A 23,453-nucleotide genomic window follows, 5' to 3' on the forward strand; every position below is an offset into this window, starting at 1 on the left:
CATCTTAAAGAGAAATATTTTGAGGTGGCAAATTTTGTTCCACTTCAGTATTTAAGAATAAATTTAATAAAAGAAATGTAAGAGTTATAGAGTGAACAATGTAAAACATTGTTGAAATAAATTAAAGATCTAAATAAGAGAAAGATTCTGTGTTTATGGGTTGGAAGGCTTAAAATTTTATTAAGATTGAAATATCCCCCAAATTGATCTGTAGGTACAATAAAATCCCTATCAAAATCCCAGTTGTCATTCTTTTTTTGCAGAAATTGACACACTTATCCTAATTTTATATAGATAGTATCGAAGGACATTATTAAGAAAATGAAAATAAAACCTCAAAATTGGAGAAAACATCTGCAAGTCATTTATCTGATAACAGACGTATACAGAATACACAAAGAACTCTTAGAACTCAAACACAAGACAACTGCATTAAAAAGTGGTGAAAGATTTGAATAGACATTTTTCTGAAAAAGATGTACAAATGGCCAATAAGCACATGAAAAATACTTAAAAACATTAGTAATTAGAGAAATATAAATCAAAACCACCATATACCACTGAACATCTAGTAGGATCGCTACAATCAAAACGTTGAAAATAACAAGTGTTGATGAGGATGTGGAGGAAATGAAAAACTCATACATTGATGGTGAGAATGTAAAATGGTGCAGTCTCAATAGAAAACAGTTTGGCAATTTCTAAAAGTTTAAACATAAAGTTACCAAATGACCCAACAATTCCACTTCTAGGTATATATGTAAAAGAACTGAAGACATGTTCACACAAAAAGTTATATATGAATGTTCACTGCAGCATTATTAATAAAAGTCAAAAAGTGGAAAGAACCCAAATGTCCATCAACTGATGACTGCAGGAACAAAATGTGATATACTCATACAGTGAAACAGTGTTCTACCACAAAAAGGAATGAAGTACAGATACATGCTACAACATGGATGAACCTTGAAAACACTAAATGAAACAGCCAGACAAAAGGCCACATATTATATTACTCCATTTACATGAAGTGCCCAGAATAGGCATGTTATGCAAATTATATCAATATAAAAATGTTATATAACAATGGTCCAGCTAGCTGCCCCAGTATTTTTCCTCTGAAGCGAGCTTCCTTGTTCACTGTTCTAAATGATCGCTTGTGAATATCTCCTACCTGGGACTAGCAGCTGCGCTTCCTGATGTGGTAAGTTATGAACCAGGGAATACTTTATGGTTAAGTGGCCGCAGACTCCTAGTTCACCTGAGTCCCAGTTTTTGTGGAAAAATTCACTTAAAACTTCAGAAATCTATAGTTCTATTTGATTTTTGAGAATTTCTTAGGCTAAAAACCAAAGCTAAGTATCTTGATCTTTTAAAGTCCTTGTGGTTTCCATCTTTGTCTAGGGTGAGTGTTACTTTTTCAAGTAGAGCACACACAATAGAAGATATTTGGGAAATATCTGGAAGAATGAATCTTCACCCAATGCCCTGATCCCTTCCTTGGACTCAATCTTTCCCTCACTTCACTCATTGCCTCCTTTTCTTTGCTCAAACCAACTTTTTTTGGTGACAGATAATCTGTTTCTTCAGTCCTAATGGATGTAAGAATTTCCAGCTGCAGGCAGGGATATCTCTTAGATGGCTTCTATCTTTCCTCTCTCCTTTCAAGGAAGCTGACTTGGATTTCATCACTTCCATTACTTAGGGGGTTGTAGTGAAGTCCTGCAGATATAAGCAACACACAAAACGTCTTGATCTTTCCTTTTAAGGTACGTAAGACTCCACCTAAGTAAACCTACAGTCAGATACCTCCAAAAATGTTGCTTTGCTACAACAGAACACAAATTGGTGGCTGGAATAATGAAATACTGACTATCCTGTACTCCTACTAAATTTAGGATATTTAAATTTAAGACCTGTAACATGTAACTTCATACTTTTTGATTAATTAATGCACAGTAATAAGCAATGAAGATCCCCAGACTTCTGTCTACTTTTCCTCTGGTATAAGGTGAAGGGGAGGAAAAACTTTCCCTTCTTCCTTTCTAGGTTCTTTGGCTGATCTAATAAATAAGTTGATATAAGACAGATTAACATGAAAAAAGCATATTTTGTACATATGGGAGCCCCATAAAAATATGAGACCCAAATGGCAGGCAGATAATTGAGGCTTGTATGACATCCTGAGCTAAGGAAAGGGGTAGAGGTCTGGGGATACAAAGGGAAGGAAGGCCATTCACAGGAAGGCAGAGATGTTTGGAAAAGAAAGATCACCCTGTTTGCAGGTAAGTTTCTTAGGTAAAAGGGTATCTCTGGTCATAGCTCTCTTCCAGGCACAGGTCCCCTTCCAATGTAAGTTTAGGCAGTTGAATGGGAAGGAAAGAGCTATTCCTGAATCTGTTGAATATTGATTTCCTTTAACTCAGAATAATTCTTATGCCAAAGAGACATATTTTGGGGTGGCAAAATCTGCTACCCTTCAAAGGTGAAGTGTTATTTCCACAGACACTCCCTCAGTTGTTTTATTTCTATAGACTGAATTTCCAAGATACATTCTCTAGGGCATAAAGACAAATGGGAACCCATGGATCAAAACCAATCCATGGATGCATTTCATTCAGTTCACATTAAGTTGTAGACTCTCTTTTGAAAAAGAAATCAGAACCAACGTATGAGAGTCATGTTTTTTCCTCAGTTTTGGCCTCTAATACTAAGGAGTTTTTCTGGTTTGGGAAAGATAATAGACTTACTTTGTTATCATTGTTGTTTTGATGTGTATGAACCCTGGTCTCTTATTCATCAGTGCTGCTGCTATTTCTCCTTCTATTGTAGCTGCCTGCCTTCTTCTCTTTATTGCTTTCTGTCTTCACTCTAAACTCACATATGGTAGCTTGACTTTGGCTACATATAGAATCATATATAGGGGAGATTTTAAAAATTCTGATATGCAAGCCACAACCCAGATAAATGAAAATCAAAAATTCTTATGCAAAGTTCTGACATCAGGGTTTCTTTTTTTTAAATTTTGCAACAGATTTCAATGTGGAGTCAAGGTTGAAAATCACCAGCCTAGAATATTTAGCCGTGTTATGGATTACTGAAAAATGCAAAAGATATATCCTTTCCATATAAAATTAAACCTTTTCATGCAAACATACAAGCATACACTTTTTAAAAATATATATATTATATTTTGTCGACCTTAGAAATCTATATGCACACACACGGATACAAATATATCATAGGACAAATAATTCTTTCCTTGTTCCCATGTTCCAGCCAACCAGCAAAACTAAAATTTCTTTCCCCTCAGAAGTACCCAGAGAAAACATGCACATTTTTCTACCTCTCACTGTTACCATCACAATTGTTCTCTATGTTTTCCTTCCTGACTATATGACATAATCTTTCTCTCAGCATGTTCTCAGTCACATGTTCATTTAAGTTGAAAAAGATTCCTCCAATTCAAATGAACAGTTACATGCCAATCACTCACACAGAAACTTTGGAAAGTGACAGAAGGCGGGATAAAAAGGAGAGATATTAAGCCTGAGTTTCTGCAAAGGTAGAGGGTCTCCAAAAGAAAGAAGCAACAAGTGGAAGGAATGGTAAAGTTGGATCACTTTTGATTATTTTGAGTTTGAGGTACTGAAAGACAGTTGGAAATGAAGACTTGTTCTCCGGGAAATAGGCCAGGATTGAGGATTTGGTTTGGAATCTATGCACAGAGAGGTGATTAATAAAATTATTATAAAAGTTAGGGCAATGGTAAAGCATATTTCAAGTGCGTAATTACTCAATTAATTAGAAGTAGTATTTATCAATAATGATAACTAAACACCACATATTTAAATCACTAATGCTTAATTAAACTCAACACTCAAAGAAGTTATAGTCCAGGAAAGTTGTATCACCAAATTTGAGAATATCATTATAAGCATATAAAACATAAAATACATTGGGGCAGTCCCAATGGCATAGTGTTTGTTTGTGCACTCTGCTTTGGTGGCCCGGGTTTCACTGGTTCAGATCCCAGGCACAGACCTATGCACTGCTTATGAAGCCATGCTATGGCAGGTGTCCCACATACAAAATAGAGGAAGATAGGCACAGATGTTAGCTCAGGGCTAATATTCCTCAAAAAAAAAAAAAAACCCCACATAAAATACAACAGCCTAACTAAATATTTGTTACTCTTTCACATCTGTACTTGTTACCTGCCCACCACAAGATATGCCAATAGTCAAATGGCAAGGTGGTAGGAGAGAAAGGACTTTATTACAGCTTGCTAGCAAGGGGGAAGATGGCTGACTAATGTCAGAAAGAACCATCTTGCAATACAAAGACTAACAGCCAGTTATATAGGGGGACTGGTCTGTGGGTCGATAAGGCATTTGGTTTCCAGGTAGGGGCATCCATCTGATCTCTGGTTGGAGGCAGACATCTGATCTAGTTCCTGATAGCCTTTTCTTTTACTGGATATGCATCAGAGACTGTAGCAATGCCCTATACCCTGATCTTTCAGTTGTCATCAATGATGGCTATCAGCGTAGACTCTCCACCCAGGGGTCATCACATTCTTAAGGAACTCAAAAGAACAAAGTTATCAATTTATGGCAGCTGGGAGGGATGATAAAATCTATAGAGTGTGTCTGGGTTAGTTAATCAGAAGTTATTCAAAGTTACAAAATGGCTTCTTTTCTACAATATGGCTTCCCTTATGTCAACCTTGTGTTGAGCCGTTATCATACTGATGAATATTTGATGAGTCTAGACTTCTTAACTGAACAGCTTTATTTTGTTTCCAGACATATTATGGATTATTTAATAACATGCTTTTTAAGACACCACTATTTCTAACATTCCATTATTTAATACATCTACAAGTTGATTTTATATAAAATAATCTTTTTGGCTAAATGAGCCCTACCTGCAAGTATTATGACATTCAATTAAAAGTCAAATCTTAATAAACTTACAGATCATTAAATAAGGCATACCTTTGGTTACCTGGGGGCAGAGAGAGGAGGCAGGGATCATTAGTTTGTAAATCCCAAGGATTTATTACATAACATAATATATTCTCCATATGATAGTACTTTTCTTTTAGTTTTATATGTCTAGATCATCAATCATATTTTTCACATGAATAGAAGTCTACTTTTTAGTAAAAAATGATTGTTTTCATTCTAGAAAATGTTAGAACCCAGTAATAGAATTCAGTGTAGCATTAACTGATTTGTTAATCCAACACATAATTATTAAGTATCTATTATGTTTCAGGCATAGATTGAGTGATGGAAATGACAAGAATAATAAAATGTGATTCTTACTCTCAAAATCTAGAAAGCATTATTACATTATGGCATGGGCTCTGGACTCAGTTTGACATGAGTTCAAATCTTCACTCTCAAAATGTACAGGCTATGTGACCATCTGCATATAACCTCTCAAAGTCAATTTTTCAAGTATAAAATGCAGAACACTATATGAAGTGTTGCAACAGCCCAGAAAAGAGGAAGTTCATGGTGGTGTTGAGAGACAGAAGTCAGTGTGCAAGACCCATCCAGGGTCAGAAGTCTTGTGGGGCTAGCCGTTATACTGAGAGACCCCTAAAGGCCAGAAAGCCAAGATCTATTTTTCAGTTTTTTGATTAATGTATGTTAAATTATTTAGATTTTGTGAGGGAAGGATAACTGAAGTATAGATAATTCTATATAATGCATTTTGGTGGATGTTGAGGAAATCAACTTTTTCATATGCAGAAGTCCAGTTAATCTACTGATTATAAACTAGTGTCTTCTGAAATTTTTCATATCTAAAATTTCTGAGCTCTGACTCTTGAGAGGGTTTCACAGATAGCTGGGCTCTCTCCTCAGTTATTTCCCTCTGCATATTCTAGGATTCACTTGCTTTGTTTCATCAATTATCATATCTCTATCTACCCTCTATCTTTCAGGAATTTGTTAAATTTTTTCATCATTTGTCTGAACCCACTCTTTTTTTCTTATTGTCTTAGACTTTCAGCTTTTATCCCTTTAATATAATTTTAGTGGGGTTTTAGAAGAAACAGGACATAGAAATCTATGCTAAATATATTGCGTTCAAGACTCAAAGAAATTTCTGCGAATCTTATTTAAAAATTAGATTTATTTTCTTTTATGACCCAACGTTGAATTATTTTGACATGTGTTATTTATGCCTCTTAAATATAATTTTTCAGTTTGGAAGTCCTCTGTATGACCCATGCTTCCTGTTAACTTGATGTTAGTATTATAAAGTGGGCAAGAGAAGAAACAGCTTTAAGGAAATCTTTTAAAATACTACTAGGCAAATACTATGCATTTCAAGATGAGGATTCTATCAATTCTTTGTATCACATCCATAAAAAAATCTTTCTTTTTCCTTGTGCCCCCTTCCAAATTGCTATTCCACTTTGGAGAAAAATGCTAGGTGGTCACAGATTGTCTCCCAGAGAATATATGTCTGAACTAAAAGGGGAAGTGGTTTACAGAAGAGAGCGGTGACAGATCGTCTGTGGCATTACTAAAAGTTAAAATTATTCCAAATATAAGCAGAAAACTAACTGAAGAGCAAGATACTGCTGTATGAACAACAGTTTTCTTCCATATCATGCAAGTGTTCAAAAGTCTATTACCTAGATTGGTAAGACTGAACACATCGCTTTTGTCTTTTATTCATAGAGGAAATCCACCAAACTTGGGAGGGTCGAAGGAAGTTGTCCTTCTCAGTTTACCTAAGCTACAGGAAGTTTATTTGCAGAAATACAGGACTCCCTTTAGCAGAACATCATTTGTGGTCTTCTCTCTCTTTCTAATATATGCAATGGCTGGAGAGATAGTCTATGCTGACATCAAAACTGTTAGAGCTTCCCCTTTGGAACATTCATCTCCACTGCAGAGATCTGGTAAGTGGATTTAGGACTACTTTTAAAATTAATATTTGACTTTTAGTCTCTTTTATTTCTGCCCTGTCTAAATTTGTATGAGGAAATAGAAGATTGGATTCAAAGCAAAATTTATTGAATGCAAGAATAATTGTGAGTGTTTTTAATGAAACAGAATGTTTATAAACTTAATTGTAACTTTCGTCTTAATATGCAGGACTTTGCTTTTGGTTTTCGTGGCCTCTGCCTCCTTTATATTTCTTGTGGTCAACATTTATACTTACACGGTGATATCTATACTCATGATCCCTTTTGCTCTACAGCTTTACTCACCCACAATCAAATCCATCCTTTTAATGTTATATGATAAATCCATTTACACTGAGGAAAATATCTCAGGCAATTATGCACCCTATTTTTTATACTTTTGGAATTTGCGTATTGATAGGAGAAAAATATTAAGCTAAACTAAGGAGAAATGAAATGTTAGTATTTTACTTCATGATGTTTAGAATTAGTGGCTTTCTGATTAATGGAATATTTTTAGGTTTGAAGAGATAGACATACAGCTAAAGATACATTGTATCTTAATCACAAACCACCTCAAAAGTGATAGATTTTCAAATTCAGTGTATTTTCTATTCTCTGAAGCGTTAGTGAAACTTCCATGTTGCATTTCCATTCTCTTTTTTATATTATAAAATTTATATAAAATGCTTAAATAGTTTAAAGTCTCATATTGCACTTGCCCTTGTGGAAAGAATCTGATGTTTTGCTTTTCTATATTCCCAAAGAATATATTTCTTCCTTTATATTTTTAAGTTTGCATTTATCAAGTAAATCTGATGTGCGGTTTTCTCTGGCTGCAAGAGCATGTTATTTCCTATTTTTAAACACTGCTTCTCTAACTTATCTAATAGAGTAGTATTTGCTTTCTTTTCTCCCTAGACTGGGAACTTTCGTTTTATATGAGATTATGGAACTGAATTTGAAAAATAACATGCACTAGAACTGCATTCCTATTCCTCCATTCCCAAAAAATATCACACAATTTGTCCATTTTCCAACTCAGTTCAAGCAACAAAACCTGCATTTTTGATTGTGCATTCCAAGGTTTGATTTTCTTTCTGTTTATGGAAAACACATTATTCTCTTACTGGTTTAGCAATTTGGGGACAACATCGTTAATACTATCTAGTCCAATCTTCTAACATTAAAAATGAGGAAACACAAATACATAAAAATTAAATTATCTACCTATAATCATGCATACGACGAGAAGTCAAAAATCTTATCACTCTTTCACTGCATGTCTCCATTGCTGGATAAATGCAACTTTTGTTCTCATGCGTCATATTATTGTAGAGGGAAAGAGCTATTTGATACTTTGGATTGTCATGTCCTACAGAGACCTACACAATTGTCCCTGGCAATCCTCTTATAACTTTCCAGGGTTCACTGATTTTGCTCCAGCTGTTGGCTTTCTCTTTGCTCCTGAAAATTACCATATTCTTTACCATTTCAGAGCCTCATATGTGCTGAAACCCTCTCCCTAATCTCTTAATTTTGTATTCCCAGCACTCACACAGTACTAAGTACATAGCAGGCAATCAGTAGATGCTTGCTAAGTGGATGAATAAATAAATTGATTTCATTAGATATTCAATAAATAGTATAGGTTCATTGGTTCTCCAAGACATAAAACAAAACAGGCTGTCACCATGAAATTGAGCAGAATATCAGTGAGAAAGCATGATTCCACTGAGAATATCCAACGCTAAGATTCAGAAATTCATGCTTTTCTTAAATCTTACTTCAGAGGCCTAAAAGAATGACCTAGGATCGCTTATATCAGTACTTTCATGAGATCTGAAGTTTTATTCTGTAAGTTTTTAGGTCTGTAATTGCAGTTTTTCATATCAGAAACATGTGTAAGGATATCATCACATTCTTCTTGTGATTGCCTTGACTGGCACAATTTGCATTGTTTTACTTGATAAATGAAAATCTCTGGACTTCTTTTAATACTTTGAGAATTAATAAATTCTCACTAAAGATATTTTACTTAGTAGCAATAATAATTTGAACACACAACAAAACACTCTATAATACTATTCCACTAAATAAACATTTGGGTTAATCAGTCTTGACACTTGATTTTGTGATTGGTTGTTTCAACATCAGTTATTTCAGTACTTTCTCAGTATATTATATGCATGTGTGTATATATCATATATCTAGTGGAATTGATAGACTGCAATTATTTTGGATTAAAGACTGTTGGTTTTAACTATCAGCCCAAAGCTAAAAATACCAGTTTCCTTTTTATGATTTATTTCTCTTTTGAGAACTCCAAAAGAAAAAGATAGTGTGGATAATGAACACAGCACTGATTTGTAGTCAAGAGACCTGAGGCCTGACCTCAGCTCTCTTATCAAGTAGCTGCATGACTGTGGACTTGAGTATCCCCATTTTAACTGTGGTTGTTGGACAAGACAATTCTTAAAATTATTTTTATTTTAAAATGCTTTATTTTATGAAATTACAATTATGTATCACAGAAAATATGTGCATTATATAAGGGAAGGGACATAAAAGAATGGGTCAATCCAAATAAGTTGGTGTTGTCAATAAGCTTATCAGAGAATCTTGAGGGTTTCACAGTCTAATATATAAACTTAGGGAACGCGTATTATGAACCTGCAAGGAAAAATTCATATCCATTCACAGTTTTATATGTTCCCCTTTTCACAACCAAATATCATGTGTGTGTGTGTGTGAATGGACGCTGGATCTACATATTTCAATGGAAAGTAACTCAGGAGCATGATAACTGAGAAAGTTTATTCTGCACCCCCGCTACCTCTCACTATCTAAGAAATTACGTACTGGGCTTACTAGTGAAATGTATCCAATTTTATAGATTCTCACCATCGTGGAATTTTCTTGAAAGTTGGATGTGCAATGATTATCATTCTCCTTGTGATAGCAATTGTGCTGAGCATTTTCAGTAAGTAATTATCAATACTATTCATTATCCCAAAGTATTATTCTCTCATGACGTATTGTAATTGTGTTGCTTTTCAGATGGGATTTCTTAAACAATACAACATAACTTCATAAAAAGTGTGAAATCTGATACACAATTAAATTAAGAGGTTTTTCCATAGAACTTTGGTGTGTGATATAATATATATTATGGATTCATTTCATTTAATAAAGCAAAGATGTCAAGATTAGATTTATATTTTACAATCAAGATCACACAATGCATTTCCCAGTGCAGTTTGATAGTGGGCTATACACAAGCTTCTCTGAAAGTGTATTCAGATGAAAACAAACTAACTTTGAAGCATATTTCCGTGTAAGCTTATTCATATTAGCTATTCCTGGGCATTACCCATCTTGTATCCATAGGTGGTAAGTTTGTCTAAAATAAATTAATTCAATCAAGCATTTAAAAACTATAGTCATGTGTTGTGGACATAGCTAAACATAGCTCAATTGTTCATATGGAAATTATCTTAATATATTATTGAATAAAATCTTGGAGAAAAGTTCTTCATGGCAAAGGTAATATACAGATGTTATTCTAAGGAATTCAGGCTTCTAGATTAAACCAAGCCCTAGAACAGGTCAATGCAGTATTTGCCTATGTCAGTGAACTCTTGTAAATAATTTTAGAAATTAGAAGTAAATAGGCAGAGTCACAGAATTCTAGAACTGGAAGGGGCTCTAGAAATTAGCAAAGTCAAACCTCTAGTTGAGATAAACAATCTGAAGCCCAAAGGGATAAATGGTTTGACTTGTCTAATGTAACTAGTCAATGGCCTAATTGGGGCTATAAAATTGAGGGGAAAATGCAAAAATAGTTAGCAGCAAACACCTCTGCTGTATTTCTTTTTGTTATATTAAGGTAATAGATTTGTTTGTTACTAAAATAGTAGTTCTAGTAAAATATTTGTTACTACAATACATTTGTTACTGAAATAGATTTTAAAGGTTTAATTGCCTAATACACACTATTATGAGATTATAAATTACCAAAGATAATTTCAGTTAAATGGCCATCAGAAAGACAGCCATCTTCTTCAATATAGAAAAAGGACTCTCCGCTCATACTCCTCTTCCATATGCAGCATTTACATGCAGAACCTCAAAAGGAACAGAATCATGAACCAAAACCAAAACATAAAACCCTTTCCAAGAATCAGGTGACACCTGATATAATGAACAGGAACTCACTAAACACAAGCTAACCGAATGAGGTTTATATCTAGAGCTGGTTATTTTGCGTTTATTAAAATAAATACAAAAGCTCCAAGGAAGAAAATCAAGTGGGTATCCCTCCAGTCCCAGGCCATAGTTTTCCAATTTCCCCTAAAGATAACATTAATAAGATTAATAAGACTGCAAAGGAAAGTCCAGATCTTGGCAAAAATGTTTTTCCTGTTAAATTTTTAGTCATTTAACTTACTATGGAATTTCCACATTATTGAACTTCATAGAGTCACTAGAACCCAATGGCTTTGCCCTTTCTATTTAATTAGGAAAATCTATTTCTTCTTTCATTAGTTATCCAGCTCAAATCTGCAAGACATACTAAAGTGGATAATGAATCAAAAGAGAAATACTGTACTGGGAAAAATAAATCTGGAACAATCACGTCAATAGGTAACATTATTTTAAATTGTCTAACTCCTGAGTAACCAAGCCAAGACAGTAGCATTGGTTTCACTTGAATATATCTGAATAGAGGAGAAATTCCTCTATTCCTGCAGAGAGATGGTTTAGAACACTGTTCTTCATGGATTCATTACAGTCCATGACAAAAATATTGGAGGATCCAAGGTAAAAGAAAAATGAACTTACATAATGAGTTTTAAATGAATTTAAAGGCATTTTGTTGAAATAATTGCATTTGCTTCTTTTTTTATTTTTACAGGGTCGTCTGCAGGTGCAGAATGTGGTCAAAATATTCCTATTATTAAAATTCAGGATCATACTAGGTAGTTTTTTGGTCAACTTTTTAATGTTATTGCATGCAAAAAATTTGTAAATGGTACTCTTACACTAGTTTTTCTCTTGCTCTCTTATATGAATGTATTTGCCTACTTTTAAAAGTCAAAAAAAACTCAATTATTTGACCTTTCTGTTTTATTTTTTCCCCAGCTTTCTTCATAATTTTTAAATTTACGTTATATTTCTATATTGAAAACTATATACCCTTCTTCTTTTGAACATATAGATATAATTCTATTGAAGAGACTTACCAGTTCATGTTATAAAGGACATTCAAATTTTGGGAATCTATTAAAACTTTAAATTAGACTTTGATGTTTCCAAGCCCACTCGACCACATTCTAAAAACTATCTGATACAACATACATTAATTCTTTTTTTACCTAGTGTGACTATGAGGTCAAACTTTGTGGGACATTATTCCTAAAGAAAAAGCACTTTATTGTACTTCTTATACCTCAGATGCAGGTGGTAACAGTGGTATTAAATAAAGCTCTAGTCTTAAATTTTGTCAAAGCTATTTTCTAATCCTCATCCCTCTGTTACAGATGTATGTCACCTCTCCTAGAATCCTAGTTCCGATTAATCAGGAAAGGATGCCAACTCTAAATTTGTTTGATCTTAATAAAATAATAAAATAGACTTAAAATATGTAAAGTAAAATTTAATAGATCTATTCAGCCATAATTTCTAATTCTTTGTCTACCTTCTATTTTTTTTTCTAGGACTTCGGTTGGATGTGCAATAGGCCCTTGCTTTTTATCCTCTATTTCACTTAACCTCTCATTTTGCCCTCATTGTTGTCCTCAGTCTTGTGCTGAATTCTTAGCAATGTTTTCAGATACAGCTTGCTGTTCACAAATTCTCTATTTTCCTCTTTCTAAGCTGCTGGCTCATTTACTAAATCTAGTTTCATGGATTATAGTTTTCAATCCTAAGGACTTATTTTCAAACCTACCTGTTAGCTTTTGATAGTCTCCTGCTATATAATCATTTTTTAATTATTTTCTTATTTCTTAAAATAATTTAAACATTATTATTTATGATATATGTGATTATTTAAATATCTAACATCCTTAGTGATCAAATCTACTCTTGTGTTTCCTGCTGATATGTTGGCTTGTTTTTTAAAGTTTTTGATTTTTTAAAAAAATTTGATTGATCTCAGTCAATGGGATTTTTAAGACAAAAATTAAAGATGCTTTCTTGAAAAGATTATGTGCATTTTTATCTGCAAGGAGACAGTGGGGAGCTAATGATTTGGATGACTTGAGGTACTTTTGAAGACCATGGACCGATGAAAGAGTTTCACAAACTCACTCCATCTGTGAATCCAAGGCTTGGTCTTAGGACTCTAGCACAGATATAAATTATCAGCCTTGAAGGCAACCTTGCCTTTTGAACTAGGTTACCCAATCACTTCCTCATTCCACTTCTACCTAAGAGCTTGCCTTTAGCAATTTCCCCTTGTTTCTTACAAGCTAAGCAATATTTTTCATCTAATTCTTTTAGATTCTAATTATCTTGTAGTGAAAGCATCTTCAAAGAATAGTTTTCCCTACAGTGTGCCCTAACATATTTGTATGCCTTAAGGTTCCTGAGCTATAAATATCCAGGTGATTAATTGGTAGACTAAATAGACTATTATTTATTTACTTTGTTTATCTCTAGAAATATATTTTTATATTCCATGACATAAAGATGGCTGGAAAGCACTTCTTCAAAGTACCTAGTCAAACTGTCAGAGATATAGAAGTGAAAATATAGTAGTTTTTATTAAATATGCCCTAAAACTTTCCAGTTGCATTGTTGCTGTGTCTTTAGCAAAAATTATAGCATGTACTTGGAATTATTACCTGAAAAGAGTTTGAATTAAGCACGTTACATCAATCTAAGGAAGAACTTAACCAGCTAGGCAAGAGTATGAACTTAATATTGAAAGCAAGAACAAATGTCTTTTGACAATATGTTGCTTACCTTATACGTTTATGTTTACTCAGATATTTGCCATTTTTGATGGTCTTCTTCCTTGAATATTCAAGTTTCCATTTTTAAACATTTTCCATCAGCGTGAAGAACCTCTTTTAACATTTGTTCTCATGACTATCTGCTGGTGATGGATTTTTAGTTGTGTTTTGTCTGAAAATGTCTTAAACTTGCCATGACTTTAGAAGCATATTTTCAATGGATATAGAATACTTTATTGTCAGTTATTTTTCTCCAACAATTTGAAGATATTTTCCACTATATTCTATTGTTCATGATGAGAGTGAGGGGTTTTTGAATAATTGTTTCCCTGCAAGTAACATGCAATTTTTCTATGCTTTCAAGATTTTTCTACCTTTAGTTTTAAGCAATTTAACTTTGTCTACATATGATTTTCCTCATTTTTTTTCTGCTTAGGGTGTGCAGAGCTTCTTGAAAGTATAAATTTATGAATTTAAACAATTTGGGGAAATTTTAGCCATTCTATCTTTTTTTTGCCTTATTTTCTTTCTTTTCTGGGTCTAGGTCTCCAATTTCATGTATGTTAGATTTTTTTATATTGTCCTACAAATTCTTGAGGCTCTGTACATTTTTTCCAATTGTTTTTTCTGGTTTTCATATTGTAGTATTTCAAGTTCACTAGCCAGATTTTCTATTTCTTGCTTTTAAACCTATCCAATGAAGCTTTTTATATTATATATTGTATTGTGTTTCTCATTTCTAAATTTCATTTAGTTTTTTATACTCTATTTTCTAGCTGAAGTTGCCTATTTTTACATTAATTGGAAGCATATTTTCTTTCATATCCTTGAGCATAGTTATTACAGCTACTTTAAAATACTTGTCTGATAATTCTAACGTGATTTATTTTCCTGTTGGGCTACATTTACTCTTTAAAATTTCTTACTTAAATTATACTTACTCTTTAAAGTTGGTCATATTTTCCTGGTTTTTCTTACGTCAAGTGATTAGAAACTGTGCCCTGACCATTGTGAAAGTTATGTTGAGAAGTCTATGGATTCTGATATATTTCTATAAAATAGTGTTGATTTTCCCATTTTAGCAGGCACTTGGTATAGCTGGATTCGAATTTAAATTTCTACCTTTTAGGCAGCAGCTCAAATCTCAATTCATTTTTTTATCTTTAGCTGTAATCTAGCTTTAACACACATGAGTCAGGACTTGGAAATGTTTTGTACACAGAAATTGGTGCACACCCTTTATGTTTTCTCTTTTATGAGATTCACTTTTCATTTTCAGCATCTGTGGTTGCCTCCAACTCTGTTCTCTGGTTATTCAGGCTGGTAAAACTGCAGATTATTGAAATTTTACTCTACATGACACCAACAGTGGTCTGTCTTAGGCTAAAAGTTGTAAAAATGGGAAATGTTTACCTTGTCATACCTATTTCAAAGGTCAGCCCCCACCCCCAAAGTCTGCCTGCTTTTGTTCACTCTTCAGTGGCTTCAGGTCATTGTGAGTGTGTACATATGTGTGTGTGTTTAAAGAATATTTATTTGAGGGGACAATAAATTATTGGTATGGCTAGAATGCTTATGTGTCATCATCTAAATCTAATGGCAAATATTATGAATATTTTTGGATGTCAAGATCCTTTTGTTATGGGAGAACCAATCTATCTGAGTTTTGGGGACCACATATTACACAAATTTTGCCCAAGAAAAATTACTCCAGTGTGCTATATAATGCCCAAAATATCTAGTTCATTGGTGGGCCACTAATTAAATCTCTAATTTCTATTGTTCCTTTAAAATCTGTATCTCCCTGATGCTTGGATGTTCATTGTTTTATCTTACTGTCTGGTGCATTGCCTCGCTGATAGAGAACATGATATATTTTTAAGAGAATAAATTAAATGGAGAAAGAAAAGAAGAAAGAAAGAATGAATATACACGTGGTTGCAGTTTGGTTAATCTTTTTTCCAAATCCACCCTGAGAAAAGCACGTGCTTTTGGCAAAGAAAGCTTACACAATAATTTAACACATTTTGAGATGCTTTAATCAGTATACAATATTAGGGATACCGTTTTGAGTTTCTTTTAATTACTTATTCTTTTTCTTCCCAGTTTCTTCTAACTCTCCTACTGCTCATAAATCATGCCTCTCCAAAGACTGGAAGCTACATGGGGGGAAATGTTACTGGGTTGCTGAAAATAAGAAATCTTGGGGTGGAAGTAAAAATGACTGTGCTATGAAAAATTCACATCTTATGGTGATTCAAGACTTCACTGATATGGTAAGATATACAATTTAAAGATAATAACATCTTTCACATTTGTAATGCATTCTTTGTGCTACAAATTTGAAAATTCCTTTAAAAAGATTTTTTAAAACCTTATTACTCTCAATTACATAAATATTGGTTGAATGAATCATTGAACTACATGATTATTGTAAGCTTCTTTTTGGCTAGGGTTAGGAGGAATTCATTTGGTATTCTGTACTTAAGTTCTTTTCTACAAGGAATCACCACTGCTTACCAGATTCCATTTTAAAATGTAACACATTAAATATCTTACCTCATCTCTCATGTTTATTGCAATGCTCACAAAGGCTGCAGTCAGATATCAGGGCCCCTGAAATTAAAGATGATGTTAGGAGAAAGGACACATAGATAGTCCTTCTCATTAAGATTTCATTCTTCCTTGAGGAGAACTGGTATTTCACTAACTCTGGCTTAATTTAAATTGAAGTTTTGCTACATGTTTGGATACTAAACTTCTAATTAATAAGGCTAATATAGATGTTAGTTAACTGGTACCGTCAAATAGGGTTCTCAGCATAAGTATTAGTATGTTAGAATCACAAGCTATGTGAACAGCTCAGTTACTAAAAACCCAATGACTAGCAGTGCTTTACAATCCTGGTTGAACAGCCGTCTGGGGGAATTTACAGCATGGCAGCTGTTGAAACTTCTGAGGGAAAATGAAAACCCATCAGAGTTTCACAGAAATCCACAAGAGAAACAAAAAGAGAAGTAAACTATCTTCAGTGTAACCAGCGTAACCCCAAATGTCAAACTGTAAGACTGTGTCACATGCAGTTCAAATTGGTTCAAATAGAAACCAAATCCGGGATGGATTAAGAACTGAAAAGAGACCTTTTCTCTTCTCCTAGAGGTCAATTTTAAGACAAGAAAGGGGAAGAAAGTACCAACTGAAAAGCTTTTAATAAGAATGCTTTGAAAAAAATAAATGATAAACCATTGCATGGAGACACTGCACAGTGAAAGACTTCACTAAGAACTTCACCTATTTTCTGCTCACTATCAAAGAAAAGAGTGTTGAAACACAGAAAAGATATGTCTCTAGGGCAATAAATAAACTAGATTTTGGAGAACAAAGGACTGAGACAACAATATTTTAATGGAAATTTTCTTCCTCCAGTCTAGGTTATACCTCTTTACATTATGCCTAAGTAAATGAGTGAGGTAGACATAATTGCTCCCTTTTAGGGACAAACAAGAATCTAAAAGGAATCAGCATATAATTTATGCATAAAGATTTCCATTTCCAAACCTCTCCAAAAGAGGACAAGAAAAGTCAGATAAAATATTTATTACAGAAAAATAATTACTCCAAGAAACAGAAAATAATTTTTCAGGTCTCGAATAACTAAAGATAAAATGAAAAAAAATTGTTAGTCTTTCTAGAATACCCATGTGTCATCACAGGGGAAAAAAAAAAACAAAAAACAAAATAGAAAGAAAGAAGAAGCAGGAAGAGGAGGAGAAGGGGGAAGAAGAAGAGGAGAAAAAGCAGCATTGAAAAAAAATCAAGGGAGATTTATGGCTTTCACATCATGATGAGAAGATCTCAAAGAAATGTTGTTAATACTTTTACAATGAAAAATAGCTAAGTTACCTTTAAATTGTCAAATTTTTCAAATCCCCTGGATAGTTGAGGTTGTGGAGCTAAAATCTATGGTATATCAGGCATCTGTGGGAGAAAGGAGACACCTCTTCACTGACTTACGAAAGACAATCAGACATCAGAAAGAAGAGTTCAGCCAGAATAATTGAAAAATGAGTCAAGGCTGAGCGTGGGGTGGCAGAATAGTGTGAAGCTCCTAGGGTCCGTAGAAATTGGGCAATTCTACAGTCTCTTGAAGGCTATTTTTTCTATAAACTTCACTGGCTCTCACAGAAAAGCTTGGAAAGAACCATAAGAAAGTGTCCATTGTGGTGCAAATCTGGGAGAAGAAAGCAACAGTAATGCAGAAGTGGCAAGAAATTCCACCAAGACCCTCCTCTTCTATCTGTTGTCTGTGCTACGGAGCAAAAGCTTTAATGTGTGTGTTGGAGAGAAGGTCAACAAACACTGCTGCACTTAGGGAACTGGTGAAACATCATTGCAAGTGGGAAAGAGGATCAGGAAAAAAATTATTCCTGCTGGAGGGGCAAGAATCCACACTGGGACCACAACTATGTCCAAGGTGGGAGCAGCAGAATGAGAAAGTCACACATTGAAAACACCAGGATTCAGTGCCTGCCTAAGACTGAAGCATATCAGAACAAGAAAGACCACACCATCCACTGCCTTTTACCACCAAGCTAACAAGTTTCAAACAAGAAGTCAAGAAGAATACTTCTGGGAGAGGGGCAGGAGAAGAATAAGACTGTGCAAAGAGATCCTCTCTGAGGCACAGTGCAAAGGGAAAACTTAAATGCTCAAGGAAAAGGAGATATTCCTTCGGAAAAAAAAAAACCTCACACTAAACACTAGATATTGTTCTAGTAATTTGAAACCTGTGGAGCACTGAGGAAAACCATAGCAGCAACAAATCAAAACCCAACCTAACTCTTAATGATTAACTCAAACCCCACCTTAAAGACCTGGGAGAAGGAGCTGTGTGTTCATTTCCAAGCACAAAACTATTCAGTCTCTACTCTCCTAGACAAGATGTCCAACTTTCAACAATCAAGTATGAGGTACATCAAAAGAAAAAACATGACATTCCCAAGAACAAAGAGGAATATTACATAATGATAAAGGGGTTGTATGAGTTTCCTAGGGCTGCCATGACAAAATACCACAGACTTGATGGCTTAAGCAACAGAAACTTATTTCTCACGGTTCTGAAGGCTAGAAGTCCAAGAAAAGGGGTTGGCAGGTTCAGTTTCTTATGAGGCCAATCTCCTTAGCTTGTGAATGGCCACCTTCTTGCTGTGTCCTTACAGTCTTTCCTTTGTGTGCATGCATCTGTGTCTCTCTGTGTGTCTAAATTTCCTCTTCTTATAGAGACATGAATTAGATTGGATTAAGATCCATCCTGACAGGCAGATTTTGGCTTAATCACTCTTTAAAGGCCTTGTCTCCAAATACAGTACTTGGGGTCAGGGCTTCAACATATGAATTTTGGAGAGACACATTTAGCCCATAATATCCTACCCTCTGGCCCCTGAAGTCCATAATAGGGGTCAATTATATATGTGTTTGCAACAAGGTAAATGCAGATAGAACTGAAAAGGGAAGTGGACAAATCCACAATAATAGTTTGAGATGTCAACACTCCTGTCTGAGTAAGTGATAAAACAAGTAGACTAAATAAATAAATAAATAAATAAATAAATAAATATATAGAACACCAGAACAAGACTATCAACCAATTAAACTAGTTGATCTTATAGAAAACTCTAACAACAGAAGAATACACATTCCTTTCAAGTGCACATGAAGCTTTGATGAAGACAGACCGTATTTTGGGACTTAAAAAAACTTAAAATTTTACAAATATAAATATCATACAAAGTATGTCTTAGACCATAACAAAATTAACCTGGAAATTAGGAACAGAATGATATTTGGAAAATTCCCAAATATTTGAAAATTAAACAAAAAATGTCTAAATAATGTATAGGTCAAACAGGAAGTATCAGAGAAAATTTTTAAAAACGTGAGTTGAATGAAAATAACAATATAACATTTCAAAATTCACAGCTTTCAGCTTAAGCAGAGTTTAAAGGGAAATTTATAGCATTGAATGCTTTTATTTGAAAAGAAGATAATGCAGAATCAATAATCAAAGCTTCTACTTAAAAAAAAAAAACTAGAAAAAGAGCAAACTAAACCCAAGGCAAACAGAAAGATGGAAGACTTACACAACTTAATTTCAAGTCTTACCGTAAAGCTAAATTAATTAATATGGCATAGTGTTGGCAAAAGAAAGATATATAGATCAGAAAATTGAATAGAGAGGTCAGAAATAGACCCACACAAATATAGTCACTGATTTCTTGACCATAATACAAAGATAATTCCATGGAGAAACACTAATCTCCCTCTCATTAGTATGCCTAATGAGTATTTATTTTCCAACAACAGCTATGTCATTTAGCATATGAGTCCAGCTGCATGTGACGGAAAACCGAAATTACTGTAGCTTAAACAAGATAGATGTTTACTTTAGTTATTGAATATTAGATTAAAGAAGTAACGTTAGTACACGTAAAAGCATTAGTACAATTAAAAGCAAAAACAAAGCTGCCAATTAAACTGCCACAAGCCATAGATTAGTAAATGTATTTAATTTCAAAGAATTAAAATAGGGAAAAAAATCTGTTTTAGAATATATGCAGTAGGTTATGTCACTAACTTAGTCCATACCACTATGAGATTTCTGCTCTCATCAGTAGAGTACTGTCTCTGTCTACCTATTTCTGATTGGTTTGCTACTGTGTCCACATTCTAGCCATTAGGAAAGAAGGAAATGATGAATGGAAGGATTCATTACCCTTTAAATGCTTAATTAGAATTTCAGAATCACTTCCATTCTATTCTATTAGTCAGAAGTCAGGTAAGTCACATTGTCACCTCTAGCCAAAGGGAGGCTGGGAAATGTAGCCTTTATTATGGCTAGCCATAACATACTTTGGCTCAGGAGTTACATTACTGTAGGAAAAAGAGATATTAGGAAACTGTGAACAAAGTGTGCCACATCAGCTCAGATATTGCTTTCTTTCTTTAATTTTCCCTGTATATTCTCTTGCTTCTATATATTATTTCATACTTGTATTTAATAATAATCACTAACATTTATGTAATGATCAGTTATTATGTGCCAGGCAGTGTTTAATTATATTATTTAACAACAAAACAATGACAGCTCTTTGAGATAAGTACTATCATAATCTGAGTTTTCGAGAATAACTGTACAAAGATGCGCAGTAGTAAGTTGTAGAGCTAGGACTCAAATTAAGCGGTCTGACCCCACAGCCTTAAATATCTACTAGTGTACATAATTCTACTTTGGCAGTCCTCACATTGCATTGAAGTACTTAGCCCCACCACTATGATCTATTAGAAAGCATGAAGTGTGTCCTACTCACCTGTTTATTTCCAGCTTCTAGTGCAGTGCCAACACACAGAAGGTGTTCTTGAGATGTTTTTCTTGTATCTATAAGAAACAGTCAGTTGTTTCATGAATCATGTCCTATTTCCTTTAGAGTTTCCTATGGCTGCACCTAAATATTTCAGCCATTTATTGGATTGGCTTGAGTAGTTCCCCTGGAGGGAAATCATGGACCTGGGTGGACAACAACTCTTTTGACGTCCGTCTGTAAGTTTATTGTATTTTAGCTATTTTTGTGGTTTTAATCCCATATTACATGACAAGATAGTGTTGTCTGCTGTTGTTGGGCTTTAACTGAATGAACAGGTATAAATTTCCTGAATGACTCTTAAAATCTGATAAATATTTCATAAAATGATTTACACAGAAAGTCAGGAAATAGAAGAAATCTCACTATATCCACTCAGAGATTTATGTGTAAAACAGGATTTGCCACTGTGCCTTTTTATTTTATCTTTTTACCTAAGAGGTAAGTTGGCCAGTGTAAAATCTCTTATGAGAGCACAAGACTAATGTAGAAAGCATGAACTTCTGCTCAGTTCTTACAGTGATCAATTTTTAAATGAAAAAAATTGGAGGTGATATTTTAGCATTATACATATACATCTCTAATACTCAGTATTAACTTCTCTGGAGAGAAGTATTGAGAAATAAAACTGAAAATGGGAAGAATGACTTTGCCTATTATATTGTTGTGTTATTTGAATTGTTTTAATACTTATATTTTCATTAAAAACTTAGAAAATATTTTCGGAGGTCTTCCTTAGTCTCTGGACATATGAATTTTTTCCTGGTGATGTAAAGATAACCATTTGCTTTCTTTCTATAGGTTTTCAATAAAAGAACAGCAACCACGGACCCGGAGCATGAAATGTGCCCAGGTGTCTAGTAATATGATAGCCGAACAAAATTGTGAGGCCAATAATCAATGGATTTGTCAACTGTAATCCATTCTGCAGAAAATCAGTCTCCACTTTCCTGTGAAAGACACTACATGAAGTTTGAGCCCAGATCATAGGAAAGTCCAGAGGGTTGTGTGTGTTCCAGAGGGCTGTGTGTGCCTGTGTGTGTGTTCATTTATGATTGGTGTGAATATAGCACTATTTCTCAGAGATGTGAGAAAGGTACTAGAGAAAAGAAAATGTTATATAAATGAGTAGATATGATGAATATATTTTTTCATCTGAATTATCAATGCAGTTATTCAATCAGGAGTCTCATTTTCCCGGTATTTTTGGAACCTCAGTCTTTATCTTCTCTGCATCTTTCCTCTACAATATTCTTAGCTAATCTTTTACGTTCTCAGTTTCCATTACCATGTACAAAGCAATGCATATCAAATTTATATCTCTAGCCCAGATCACCAGACCCATATACCATACTGCCTTTTTAACACATCAAATCTAAAATCTCAAAGGTGCTTCAAACTCAACATATAAAAACAGTTCATTAACTTTCCTCACAAAAGAAACCATCTTCCAATACTCCATATCTCAATAAATAGCATGCCATACAAGAAAATTATGCAATCTATAAGCCAGCTGCCATCTTGTCTTTACCCTCTCTAACACCCCTCAAGGCTGCTCTCCACTCTCCTTCTCACATCACCAGGTCTTGTTATCTTTAACTAAATCTCTTTCAAATTTATCCTCTTCTCTCCATCACCACTTTCATGATCTTAATACAAAGTAATAAAATATTAAATAGTTGCAGTAACAAGGTCTTCCTGTTCACTCTTACTCCGTGTCAATCATTTTCTGCCCTAAAAACTGTTGATATTTTTAAAATGTATAGTGACAATTTATTTTGAGGAAGATTAACCCTGAGCTAACATCTGCCACTAATCCTCCTCTTTTCACTGGGGAAGATTGGTCCTTAGCTAACATCCAGGCCCATCTTCCCCTACTTCATATGTGGGACACCTGCCACAGCATGGCTTAATAAGCAAAGCGGTGTGTAGTTCCGTCCCTGGGATCGGGACCAGTGAGTCCCGGGCTGCTGAAGCAGAGCCTGCGAACTTAACTGCTGTGGCACTGGGCCAGCCCCAATACAACCCTCCTTTTTAAAAACACTCAGTACCTTCCTTAGAGTAACACAGAACTCCATGACATGGCCTGGAAATCCCTGTCAGGTCTAACCTTTGATTACTTATGCAGCCTCTTCCTAC

General features: G+C 34.3%; 1 protein-coding gene across 1 annotated transcript; it reads left to right on the forward strand.

Annotated features, from left to right (window-relative positions):
- The first annotated feature begins 6,827 nt into the window (after positions 1-6,827).
- LOC124226961 (killer cell lectin-like receptor subfamily B member 1B allele B) lies at positions 6,828-23,108 on the forward strand. Its single transcript, XM_046640807.1, has 6 exons — positions 6,828-6,928; positions 9,831-9,917; positions 11,483-11,581; positions 16,003-16,172; positions 21,381-21,493; positions 22,116-23,108. Exons 1-6 carry the CDS (start codon positions 6,847-6,849, stop codon positions 22,231-22,233), a joined length of 669 nt encoding a protein of 222 aa, XP_046496763.1. The 5' UTR covers positions 6,828-6,846; the 3' UTR covers positions 22,234-23,108.
- The last annotated feature ends 345 nt before the right edge of the window (positions 23,109-23,453 follow it).

This window comes from Equus quagga, chromosome 1, assembly GCF_021613505.1.
Source record: "Equus quagga isolate Etosha38 chromosome 1, UCLA_HA_Equagga_1.0, whole genome shotgun sequence".
Taxonomy (NCBI): Eukaryota; Metazoa; Chordata; class Mammalia; order Perissodactyla; family Equidae; genus Equus; species Equus quagga.

Coding starts and splice junctions, on each gene's coding strand:
- LOC124226961 (XM_046640807.1), top strand. CDS start 6,847: ATGGCTGGAGAGATAGTCTATGCTGACATCAAAACTGTTAGAGCTTCC. Junction 9,918..11,482: donor AATTGTGCTGAGCATTTTCA/GTAAGTAATTAT, acceptor TTCTTTCATTAG/TTATCCAGCTCAAATCTGCA. Junction 21,494..22,115: donor AACTCTTTTGACGTCCGTCT/GTAAGTTTATTG, acceptor TTCTTTCTATAG/GTTTTCAATAAAAGAACAGC.